The following is a 13,201-nucleotide window of genomic DNA, read 5'->3' as shown; positions in this document are numbered from 1 at the left end:
GACAGAGCAAAGTAGAGATTTGAATCCCAGCAGCCTAGCCCTCAACTCCAACCTCTGCTTCTCCCAGCATCATAATGACATAGGACCCGACTTGCCAAAGCTTTGTCACCCTCCAGCATCTCAAGCAACAAAACAGAGAAGTTCCAGTCTAAGCCTTGCCACTTCTGAGCGTGGGCAAGTTACTCTTCCTCTTCTCCTCTCAACTCTCTCATCTGTAAACTATGGAGCTGCAAGAGATGTTTATAAGTTCCCATAAAAATCAGTGATTCATCTTACCCTTCCAATAGTCCCAAGAGTCAGATATCAGCATATCCAATTTTTGAGATGAAAAAACAACAATGGTATGGTCCAAAGGGTTGATTAAGGCCACATAGCTAGTTAAAGCCAAGACTACAACACTGGCTTGGGACCTGAAGCCCTGTAACTCTTTTTGTTGGAACACATTCACACACCCATTCCCCCAGTGACCTGACCTAGATCAGGGCTACAGCCTTGATAAGGTTCCCAGAACTCAAGGCCAACGGTGGACACAGAGTGTAGACCTCACCATTTGGGTCAAGAGCCCCTAAGTGGTTTCTCCCATTGCCATTGCTCCTGGATTTCTGTTTCCAGATGAGCTGACTGGCAGCCCCGTGGGTCTGGGTAGGGGCCAGCAGTAGGGTAGCAGAGGATGTAAGAAAATAGTGAGCTGTGCCAGGATTCAGCTAGGATGTGCCTCCGTCAATACAACCTTCAGGAAGGAGGAGGGTTCTGGGGCTGAGGGGGAGTTCTCTTCCACTCCTTTGTTTCTGAAAGGCCTTTACAACATCTCTGCCTAATGCACAAGCAGAGAGCACAAAGAACAAGTCAAGGATCAGCCATGAAGTCATTGCATTATGCAGCTTCTCTGTCTGATGGGGTTACCCCCGGGGGTCTTTCACAGCAGGAAGCATGAGCTCATGGGGAACTTGTGGACTGAGACCCATTCTTGAGCTGTGGGCACAGAAATGGGAGGAACTCAGAGGAGGGTGCTTTTGTGAGGGTGTAATAACTAGGGGATTTCTATGCCAGGCTGTTACTCAGCCCCTAATGCTGCCCCAGAGGCACAGAACTGAGGTCTGAAGAAGGGACGAGAAATTCTGACCAAGGGGCACTAAAGAGGTGTGGAGTCACAGCTGGACAGCCTCCCGGAAGATAGGAAGACACAGTCCAACATGCCTGCTGTGGACACTGGCCACTCTTTCAACTCTTGGTAGAAGGTCTTGGTGGAAAAGGTGCATTGAGTACTAACTTTCATGCCCTGAAATACCACACAGCCCCTCCTACCAAAACACTACACTCTACAGCCCTTAGATCTTCCAAAACTTAACTGTTCTATACCCCTTACCCCATTCATGAGTAATCTCTTAAACTTATCTGAGCTATTCTTGACTGATAGTAGTTGTAGTCTTGTTAGACATTTACCCTCTAGCAGGGAAATCTCAAAGAATGGGCCATGTGGGAATCTCAGGTTCCGTGAGAAGCTGCTGGAATAGCACTGAGGCAGAAGGATGTCCTTGCCCTTCTCTATACCACATCTCAGATCCACACGCCCCAGGAGTCCATTTCACTCTGCCCCAAAGGCAGAAGACCATGGCCTCTCCTGCTCTGCCTTTCCTTACTTCACCCTGTCAGTATAGAAGGGCCACTCTATCCCAGGGTTTCTCAACTTGGGCACTGTTGACATTTGAGGATGGACAATTCTCAGTTATGGAGGACTTGTCCTGTGCCTTGTAGGATGTCTGGCAGCATTACTAGCCCCTGACCACTACGTGCTAGAGTGTCTCCCACCCCTCAGTCATGGGAACAATCGAAACCATCTCTAAGTATTGCCAAGTGTCTCTAGAAGGGGAAAATAGCTCCTAGTGGAGAACCACTGTTCTGAGCCTACAAATCTCATAGGCATCTATGAGATATGATATGAAATACATATGATTCACTCCCCTAAGTGTCCACGATTGGGATGTGATGAAGCAAACCAATGTGACCACCTAAAAGACCATTTTGTCACTGATAAACCTTCGGCTTTGTGCATATATCCTGGCTCAAAAACAACTTGGAGGGAGAAATGTCCGATATAAAGACAGACACAAAATAAGAAAACCTTCATAACATAAAAGCACATCAAAAAGGCAGACTATAGAATGAGATGGACATCATTACTCTAGGTACATGTGTGACTGCACATGAGGTGTGACACTACATTGTGTACATCCAGAGAAATGAAAAGTTGTGCTGCAATTGTGTACAATGAATCAAAATTCATTCTGCTGTCATATATCCCTGATTAGAATAAATAAATATTTTTTTAAAAGGCAGACTATAAAATTTGAATGTACAGTGATTACAACTCTGTAAACCCTAAATATCTACTTAAAAAGGGGGAGGGGACTGATCAAAATGTAATTGGGTGAGATAACAGAAGTATGAGCAAATTATTTTACTTAAATTTTTGTTAATATGTGGATAATTGACACAACACCCAACATCTTCATGATGCTTTACACCAATTTTAATTGGTGTGATTACCCTAAAACATTCTATTTGTTTAGCAACTTTAGCCAGCAATGTACAGTGAGCACATGTTTTGCTTCTCCTGTTTGCTCCTTTGGTCTTTAATCAGGGGAAGAAATTCCTTTAGAGAAGGCACCATGTCCATCACACCTCTCCTCAGTCCCTAGGGGTGGTGCCCAGATAGGGCAACTGCAGGAAAAGATATTTGTTGACCTGAATTTACCTCAGGTTTCAGCATGGAGGTTTGAGGGTTTCCATCTGGAGTGTAGTGGGTTTCTGTGTAGGCCGGAGCAAAAAGTTGCCTGCAAAGAAGAAAAACAAACATTTCAACCTATAGTTAATAGACTCCAACCTCCTGGTAACAGCAGGTGGTCATTTTAATGGAAGCAGAAGTGTCATCCCAAGCACCTCCATGCAGAAGACACTGGGCAGCCATAGGAGTTATAGAATAAAAAGAAAATGAGGGAATGTTTCACTAATTTTATATACATTGAGAACTCCAACCAGATAAAGTTGATAGAACTAAAGCAATAATCTTTTCTTTCTTTTTCTTTTTTCCTTTCTAGTTCACGAGAAAATACAAAGAGGAACACACAGGCAGCATTTTCTAGGTTTTGTAACCCTTGATTGATTTTCCGACTTTGCATGCACCAATTTTAAGCATCAGCACTTCAACTTTTCTCTCTGAGGCATGCTGTAGTGAGATTATCAATCAAGGGGTCCCACCTGGCTCTGGCCAAGGGCTTGGCCCATGTTTTAGGCAAAGCCATAGAGTGGTGTTGCAAGGTCTAAACAGACTCTTGTTGCTTATGCCTGAATTTTTTGAGAACTAGAGCTTCAGATTTCCTGAGTCTTGGTAATTCTGTACGTCCCCCATCCAATGATTTTTTTTTTCTTTCTCTTTCTAAACTGGGACATTGGTTTTTCTTTTGTCACAGACCTCTGAAGCTGAGAATGAGAAATCCTCACCAAAGGCCAGAAGACACTGAACAAGGTTCCTAGAATTTCTCCAGGAGTCAAAAGAAAAGTAAAAGAGTCAAGTGGATGTTTCAATTAGCCGAGCAACATTAAAGGCACAATTATTCTATAGAGAGTCAAGGTTAGGCATTAAAAAAAAAAGGATTCTCATGAAAGACACTACTAGAATTGGAGTCTGACCCCCAAACAACAAAAAAGTGATACAGATCTCTATCCACAAATATGGACAGATATCCAAAATGAAGCTAGATAGAAACAGTAAATTTCAAAAAAGTTTGAGTTTTCATTTTTTTGGTACCAAGGATCAAACTCAGGGGTACTCAACCACTGAGCCACATCTACAGCCCTATTTTGTATTTGACTTAGAGACAGAGTCTCACTGAGTTGCTTAGCACCTCACCATTGCTGAGGCTGGCTTTGAACTCGCGATCCTCTCATCTCAGCCTCCCAAGCCACTGGGATTACAGGCGTGCGCCACCGCTCCCAGCCAGAAAAGTTTGAATTTTAGAAGTCATTTTATTGAAAAACTAACAATCGTACACACTTGTGCATGCATTGAAAACAACTGGAAAAACAAATGCCTCTTGTTAATGGTGATTATCTCAGGACTGCAGAAGATATTCACAGCGTAAGTTACAAGCTTCTGAAATCTATTTTTAAAATCATCTGAACTGAAAACATAATTCAAAACTGCTTTTGAAAAGAAGAAAATGTAGGCTGAGGCCAACCCAGACAGCCAAAAGAATCTGAAGGGCTAACCTGGGTGGGGGAAGAGGTGACATTCCCTAGTGAGAGAAGGTCATCAGTAGAGTCACTAGTGCTACTTCCAGCTCCAAGTTCTCTGACTCCTGACTCAGGTTCCCTCACCCCCCCCCCCAGGGTGCAATTGGAAGGCAAATACTAACATCCAAACTCCACAAGAAGAAAAGAAACCCAACAGGGATATGTAAAAGGAGCAAAACACAAAACCCAGCTGGTGCAGAGAAATTCATTCACATGGAAATACTGGGTCAGCAAAGAACATGCCAAAATCTGTCTCCCAGCCCTTCCCTCTTCCTCCTTGGCTTCTAAGCAGCCCAGGAGCTAGGGGAAGAATCACTCCTTGGTCTACAGGAAACAAACTCCATGAGGGCAGAGGCCAACTAGTTTTGCTCACTGGTACGAATCAGTGCTTCACATAATTTTGTGTAAGGAAAGAACTAGTATCTAGTGACTGAAGGAATGAGTGACAGGTTCAGGAGACCCAGAGCCTGGAGCACGGTCTGGATTCTAGAAGACTCATGTTCTGATCTAGCTCTGACTTCTACTATCTCTTGGGTCATAAGCTGGCTTCTTGACCTCTCCAGACTTTTGTTTCTTCTTACACACACACACACACACACACACACACACACACACAAAGAGGATAATACACTAGTTGATAAGGGTGTCTTAAGAATCAAGCAACCCAATAATCCATGAAGCGGGCTGACCCAATGCCTGGCACAGAGCCAAGTGTGGTAAAATTTAATGATTATCGTTATTGCTTTCAACAGGGATTATGATGGAACAAGCCAGAAAAGCTGATGAAATGTATCTGTTTCCCTTACTCTCCTCAGCCCTTCACTCCCCACTTGAGGAGGTGATAAAAAACAGTGAGTTCACAGTGCAGCCCCATTTCCTGGGCTTCCCTCACAGGCTGCATGATGGATGGCTGGTAAGGGGTTCAGGGTTTAATGGCCCATCCTGGGTGCCAGTGGGGAGATGTCAATTTTCCCACAGGAAAAGCACTCATAGTACATACATTCTCAGCCTCTTTTGAGTATCAGCAGAGAGAGAAATCATGGATCCAGTGACATTTAGATGTGATCCAAAGTGAGTCTTGGCAATGTCCGCATTCTTGTCAGCTGTCAGACACACGTCCTCAGAAGATATGACTCTTTCTGCAGCTTCTTATTCTGAGGATCTGTTCCCACCCTCATAGGACTCTTGGAGCCACAGCATTGAAAGGGACCTTAGCTATTCTATGGTGAAATCCATTCCACCGTGGCTCCCTGAAGGCAAGCGCCTCTGCTCTTTTAAGGTCCCTCCCCCAGGTCCCAGCTCTGACCAGGCAGTCCCAAGTTTATTATGAATTTCATAAGTGGAAAAATGAATAAATGAATGAATGAAACTTCCAGCTAGTATAGGAATCTGCAAGGTATCCATTCAGCATTGGAACTTCCAGGGGCAGGAGCTCATTAGACTACCCTCTCCAGTTCTGACCACAGGTAGTAGTTATGCGTGTTTGTTTTGTTGTTGTTGTTGGTTTGTTTGTTTTGGTACCAGGGTTGAACTCAGGGGCACTCAACCACTGAGCCACATCCCCAGCCCTTTTTTGTATTTTTATTTAGAGACAAGGTCTCACTGAGTTGCATAGGGCCTTGCTAAATTGGTGAGGCTGTCTTTGAACTTGCGATCTTCCTGTCTCAGCTTCCTGAGCTGCTGGGATGACAGCTGTGTGCCACCTCGCCCAGCTAGTTAAGTACCAAATTGAAAACCTCCTCTCTTTAGGCACCCTCCAGCTTTTATCCTGCCTTTTGAACCTACAGAGAACAATCTGCTTTCTCTTCCACCTAACCTCCTTTCAAATCAACATTTATTTGAAAGTGCAAATTGTCCAGTCCCACCTCAGACTTAGAGAATCAGACAGAAACTGTGGCTGGGGCCACGCCTTCTGTTCTAGCAACTTTCCAGATGATTCTGATGCAGGATCAAGTTTAGAATCACCGCCCCAGACCATAAGTTCTCTAACCAACTTCAGAAATGCCTAAACATGTCTCACTGTCCAAGACCCCCCTTACCTTCCTGCCTCCACCACATCCTGGATTGTTCTGAATTTGGGAAACCCAGAGAGTCTGCAATCGGAACCGTCTGCATGTGTCCCAAGTCCTAGGTCCTGGCTTGTTTCATTTTTCCATCATGGCACACCCACCAGGTAGGTCCTCATACCTTCCCTGTTTTGTACTTGAGGACATGGAAGCTCCCCGTGCCCACAACATGGTACCAGAGCCAGATTCCATCTCATGTCTGTGGGCCCCAATCTTTAAATACTTTCTGACTCTTGTAGGTGGAAGCATAAAACTCAAACATTGCCCAGAACCTGTAGACCAAACTGTAATTTGATGGTGATGACAAGTGACCTTGAGGTCATGTGTGAGATCACAAAAAAAAAGGAGACCATTAACTCTTGGATGTGAAAGTCTGCTGAGAAGAAAAAGTAGATAAACAAGAACTTCAGGGCTAATTATATTGAAATAACCCTTTTCCCAAATGGGTCTGCAGACTCAGCCAGGTCCTTCCTTCTAGAAGCAAAAGGAAAGGTCAAGGTTTATCCCTCTCTGCATGATTTTACCAAGAGGGGATAGAATATTGCTTTCAAATGCTCCCCACTGCCCTAGGTAGAGCTGTCCATGTCTCCATGCCCATGTACCCAGGTGGGTCCCTGGTGCTTTTAAGACAAAGGATACTGTTATCCACACAGAGAGGAGACAGCATGGACACTGAGTGGCCCAGCCTGGCCCAGCTGTCCTTTCTCTGACTACATCTTGTTCTCATCTCCTCCCTGACAAGGGGCTGGCTCAGCACATCGGCAGGAAGCTGTCTTTCACCGCTGGATTACATTAGGATTTTCAGGAAACGAGTCGCGAGTGATGTGTCTCCAGGAAGAGAGGAAGACTGTCCAAGATTTCCCACCCCACCCCCTCCTTTGGCTGCTGGCTTTGATAGAAAAGCCATTCTTTTGTATCCTATTACCTCCAGCCCTATATAGCTGTTCTGTGCTCAGAAGCTCAGGGGCAGGCAGAGATCAGCAGAAGATTCTCCATCCTGTCACAGTATCCTCTCAATAACCACAGGTGGCACTGGACTTTGGGTAAAACCAAGATTGCTAGATACCAGAGTCCTGGGGCAAAGCTACCACCTCGGAATCCCACCTAAGAAAAGAAGCTGTCCCCCAAAATACCAAATAAAACGTTAAGATCACGCTCCAGGGAAGAACAGAATTGTCCCTGGGAATCTGACACCTTCCTGTTCCAGCAGCCAGGAACCTAAGGCTCGGAGTCTTCAAACCCAGGACTGTCTCTTTAAGTAGGATTTACTGTCAGACAAATTTCAAAAGCCTCTCTAAGCTAAAACTCCCTCTTGGGAGGGAGGAGCAGAGAGACTAAAATAAATCAGCAAAACATCTTCTGGGAGCTCAACCAGCCTTCCTCCCTCATCAAATAAGCAAACTGGGGGAGATAAAATGATAACAATTTCCAAACCACCTTGAGAAAGAGCTCTCTCGAATGCACATGCTCAGCGTTAGCACGCGTTGCTCTGATCATTCCAGGGTTGACCCTGACCGCTGCCTCCTCCACCAGGATCTTGGCTCTGTGGAGTTCCAAGTCTTGTACCCTGGTAATGCCTGGGGAGGTACAGCCTTGCTGCTCCCTCTCATTTGGCCTGAAAGGGCCTCAGCCAATAAGGGTTAGTGACAGCCTAGGTACACATTCTAAATACCATTATGGTGACACTCAGCCTGATAACCATCCAGAAAGGCTCTCTCCCAGCCCTACTGAGAATGACTTTCTCTAATTAAGGACCAAGAAATATGCATGCTTCGTTTTTCCAGGTGATTTTTTTTTTTTATCAACTCCAAGTTCTCTTTCCCATTCCCAGACTCCTAGTCACCTTCTAAAAACCTAAAACTGATTTATACATATGTACCATTTTTATGTGTCAACTTATTTTTTAAAAATCTAAGGAGGATATAGGCACAGCATTGAGGGAAAATGTAGGCTAAGACTGCTTTGCTTTCAGTGTCACTTTCTGACTGTCCTTCTAAGTTCTGAAATGAGGCAAAAGATGATGCTTCCTCTTAGGGCCACACCAAAACATTGTCACGTCTTAATTCTCAAAGAAATCAGGGCCTGGCTAAGGTTCTTGGGGGCTCCAGTGGGAAATCAGAGCTTTCCTTATTTTTTTTTATTTTTTAATTTTTATTATATTTTATTTTATTATTATTATTATTTTTTTTTTTTGCAGTACTAGAGACTGAACTCAGGAGCACTCTACTACTAAGCTGTATCCAGCCCTTTTTATTTATTAATTGGGGGGGCAGGCAGGGTCTTGCTGAGTTACTCAGGCTGTCCTCAATCTTGCTATCCTCCTGCCTCATCCAACTTCCTGGGATTGTGATATGTGCTACCATGCCTAGCTTTATACCAGTTGTAGCATCTTGCTGATTACTCCATTAACTCAATAAATAAAATTTTGATAAGTGCTGACTGTGTATTTGTACAAGAATTATTTTCACTTGGGCTACCTAAACACCTTCCATTTCCTAGACTGCAACAATAAACTGGGTGATAATTACTATCTTATAGCAATGAAGGAAGCTCAAATGAGAAAACGCATTCAAATCCTAGCTCTGACACTTAAAGGTTGTGTGACTTTGAGCAAGACAGTATCCTGTCTGTATCTCGGTTTTCTCATCTATACAATGGGGAGAATGACAGCATCTCCTTCAACAGGGTTGCTGTAAAGTCTGTGCCTGGCATATAGAGAGGCTATACGACTACTTGTTAAATAAAATTTTTTAAATGTTAAAAATAATTCTTTATGCAGTATAAAGTATTTGCAATCTACAGAAATCAACTGTTACCATTTTCTCCAAGATTAGCTATGAACAGATGTGGCAAAATCTAGATAATTGTTGACTCCAGACAACAGGCATTTGTCTATTCCTAAGTCTCTCTCTTTTTTGGGTACGTTTGATTGTAAATTCTGATACTAATGTTTCAAATTAGCTAGGAGATACTGGGCAAGTCATAGGCTACTCAGCTTCCCTGTCCCTTTCTATCAAAAGGCAAAGATTCAGGACAGACAGGCACTGGGAATCCTTTCTGAAAAGCAGAGAGTATTACTTTAATGTGATGGTCTATGCTGGTCCATATTTGAGACAAAGATAACAAATTCGGTATTATTCTATTTTTATGTTTATTTATCTTGTGGTACTAGGAGCTACATCTGTGCTACATCCCTAGCTTTTCTAATTTTCATTATTTTATTTTGAGACAGAGTCTCATTAAGTTGCCCAGGCTGGTCTCAAACTTATGATTCTCCTGCCTCAGTATCCCAAGTAACTGGGTCTAGCAGGTGAGCATGACTGTACCTAGCCTTATTTTGGGTTTTGGAAAGTGAAAGAAAGAGGGAGACGTGAACTGGAGCTATTTCAGAACCAAGACTTCCAGGCCAGCGCTCATCTCACCTCTGACTCCAAAGGAATGGAAACAGAGATGCCAAAGGCATGGCCCCAAATCCAAATAAGGCATGGATAAGTCCGGGGACCTAGTTGCAGAGAGATTCTTTTTTGAGGGAGCAGAAAGGCCACGGAAGGGGCAACCTTAAAAATTGTTCCTATAGTAAAGAGCCGGGACCTCCTCCTAATCCAAGGACTCACATGCACAAGGAGCCTCACTGCCAAAGGATCAGTTTTGTAAGCAACACTACAGAGGCAAGATGGCGCCACCCGCAAATCCGGCAAAAAGCCAGAGCTACTCTGTATGTTGTCTTTAGCCTCCTATTAAGGAAGTTTCCAAACAATGCATTAAATCAACACTCCTTTTTCACTGCTTCCAATTATATCTTCTCCCAGTCCTCACAAGACCTGGCACCCTTCCGACCAGCTCCGGGTCCCATGTTTTGCTTCTACATTATACACCAAAGGATGTTTGGATGAGTACTGCTTACTCCTTGGGCCAGCGGGATCTTTATTTAATCTCTTCTCTCTCTCTTGGCTGCCTCAGTGAAGATGAGTAACCTGTCTGTACAAATAGGTCGACTTCTTGGCATCTGGTTGCTTAACTGGCAGGGGCCTGAGTGGCTCTCAAAATGCCTCACCAAGAAGGGTTTGCAATTTTGTTTAAAAGTATCCTAAACGACCCATTATGGGTACTTCCCGGAAGTGGGTAAAACCAGTTCAGAGAAATGACAAATTTTCTCAGAAATACAAAAAAATTGAAAGCAGAAGTATTGCCTGAAAGCAGCTTCTCAAGCAACCATTTGGCAAATAACCACTGTGTTCCTACATCAGATTAGCTGATAGCACTGATAACCTGGAAGGGAAGTGCTAGGGCACAAGGTGTGAGAAACTGGCATTTGTAAAGATAAACCGTGGTTAAGGCACAAGGGGAAGTGAACAAAAGGACCCTCTTCGATCACTGAACCTTTGAAAATATACTTAAGAAGGAAACAGGTAAACCACATCCTTAAAAAAAGCAAGCAAGGAAACATTAAAAAGGTAACTGAAGACCCCAAACTAACCTGCCGTAAATGTCGGTGCTTAGTCCCTCTTAGCTTCTGATTAAATATCACAGTAACTTTTATAAATGTGCCCAATGTTTCCAAACAACTTAAAGCACAAACCACAACCACAGCACAAGTCAAGAACATCAGGACTTGAAAGGTCCTCCCAGATCATAGGGGACATCCACTGTTCTGGTCTGCTCAGCATCCATCCCACCTTCGAGGGACGACAGTGGCCTGGTCTGTAGTTAGAGAAACACTCCCCACTCACTGCACTGCTGACTGAGGCACCTGAAATTAGCCAAGGTTCCTGCCTTTGCCTGGCCATGTGCACGGGACATAACAAGCCTGGACAGTCAGTCAGATCTCATCTCTGAATTTCAAGAAGAATGTCATGTGCATGGAAGTCACCGTCCCCAGTGGTAGAAGGGACTGTTAATTCCTTTATCTCATCCCTTCCAAACCCTCCTTCTTCAGCTTTTCCTTCATTCTATGTGTGGCCCATTCGTTGTCTCTTCCCAAAATATTTTTTGCCCCTTAGGGGCCCAAGTAGTGTGTAAGTTATGGGGTTTACTGTAACAAAACAATCTTGATATACTACCCGCCCTGCCCACCCTTCCTTTTACAGATAAAAAATTGGAAAAAATAAAAGCAACTTGCCCAACATCACACAGCTGTATTTTGTTTCTAAACCAATCAGTCTCGATAAACTAGAATAATCTAAATGTTTGTAGTAGATAATGCAAAAGTTAAGTCATCCATCCAGACAGCCCCAGAAGACAGAGAGGAAGAATGTTCATGCAATCTCATCAATAATCGCTTATTGGTGGGGGGGTGTGTGTAAAATAGTACAAATTTCAGGGCACGTGGCATTGGGAAGCCCCAGTTCCCCATGGCTGGCTTTCACCATGTGTTTGCTCTTGTGCTTGGCCAAACTGTGGTACCCTGACTGAACCACAAGCCCTACATCTGCAAGCCCACTCACTGCACAAATATTTATGGAGGCCGATCATGTGACAGATGGGAAGATAACAGGCAAGAGGCAGGCCTGGTTTTCCTGCCCTCCACCTGGCACCTGCATCTCCCATAAGATTAGAGGAGGTCATTCATGAGAGCACTTGCAAACATTCATAGGCCATGCAGAGGGGGCAGACGTCTGATTGATCCCCAAAAGGCAAGTTTCACAGTCCTTCTTTCCTCCTTCCTTCCTAGAATAGTTGAAAACTGGTGTGGTGACCATCTGCCAGTCTCCCCTAACAAGCTGCCTACATGGATGGTTATGGAGGAGTGAGTTCGTGCGTGCAAGTGTGCAATGGAGTGCATTGAGGGGAGAGAACAAGGCTGGCCTCAGCATCCGGAGCTAAGGATGCTCATTCCACATTGGGGATCTCCTTTTCCCCAGCCATATTTCTATCAGCCCATACTTGAGTGGCCAACCTGACCTTTGCTTTCTTCTGGAAGTCCCACATCTAGGATGAGTACATCAAGAGATAAAGAGCTTCTGGAATACAAGGAACCCAAAGACATCCCTCCCATGTTAGATCACCCTTTCTCCAGCGCTTGAGTCTCTCTCTGAAGGAATCCTTTTTCATGATTTGCCCTGCCCTTCCCCAGGAGGTGGGGCCTTGGAAAAAGAAACCGTGCTTGATATAATACAGTCATTATAGCTCCTTGGCCCATCTGGACCTCTCTCCAGGGAGACTGATGCAAGAGGAGAACACTGGAGCTGCCAAACCCACAATCTCAGTGGGGAAAAGGAGGAGGAAGGGGAGCCATGGGTCACATGGGAGCCATGGAAGAGGCTGGAAAAGAGCCATAGTACAGAAGTCATAAAGACCCTGCTTTTGCAAATGGCTGAGGAGAGCCTGGCCCAGCTCCACCCACTCAATGATATCATTGTTTTCAACAAAAGTGGGTTTGAGAGCCCCAGAGAGGCCCCCCGGTGAAGCCCCAGCTGCTCCAAGAGCTGAGTTCCTGGGAGAACAAGTACTTAGGATTTTAGATAAGGAGGAAAGACAGAGATAACAAAGGGAATGACAGACTTATGCTTCTGCTAGGCCCTTTAGTGTTATGGAGAGTACAAGACCCTATTTCTCCTGTGGATCTCATCAGTGGACAGGGGATCCTCACCATGATTCTATAAGGGTGATGACTAGGATTATTACCTTCACCTAGTGAGAAAACTAAAGATCCAACAAAAGAAGTGGCCTGAGGTCTCAACCACAAGCTAAGGACAGGCTTGAGACTGGCACCATTGCCCTGCTACTTGTTCAACCTGGGGACCTCAGAATAACCCTCTCCCTCTGCTCATATTCCCCCACTTCCCAGTATCTATGAGTCCATCATATAAATATCTCTGGAATTCATGTTCTTCTCCCCATAT

General features: G+C 44.4%; 1 protein-coding gene across 2 annotated transcripts in view; it reads right to left on the bottom strand.

The window, feature by feature from the left end:
- The window catches only part of Adam19 (ADAM metallopeptidase domain 19), an 85,842-nt gene that overhangs the window by 46,108 nt on the left and 26,533 nt on the right, over positions 1–13,201 (bottom strand). For both annotated transcript variants that reach the window (XM_027938598.3, XM_027938599.3), the window contains exon 4: positions 2,756–2,834. In XM_027938598.3, coding sequence (XP_027794399.1) covers positions 2,756–2,834 — 79 coding nt within the window. The remainder of the gene's footprint in view (positions 1–2,755; positions 2,835–13,201) is intronic.

This window comes from Marmota flaviventris, chromosome 5 (assembly GCF_047511675.1).
Source record: "Marmota flaviventris isolate mMarFla1 chromosome 5, mMarFla1.hap1, whole genome shotgun sequence".
NCBI classification, from domain to species: Eukaryota; Metazoa; Chordata; class Mammalia; order Rodentia; family Sciuridae; genus Marmota; species Marmota flaviventris.
This window is presented reverse-complemented; position numbering and strand designations above follow the sequence as displayed.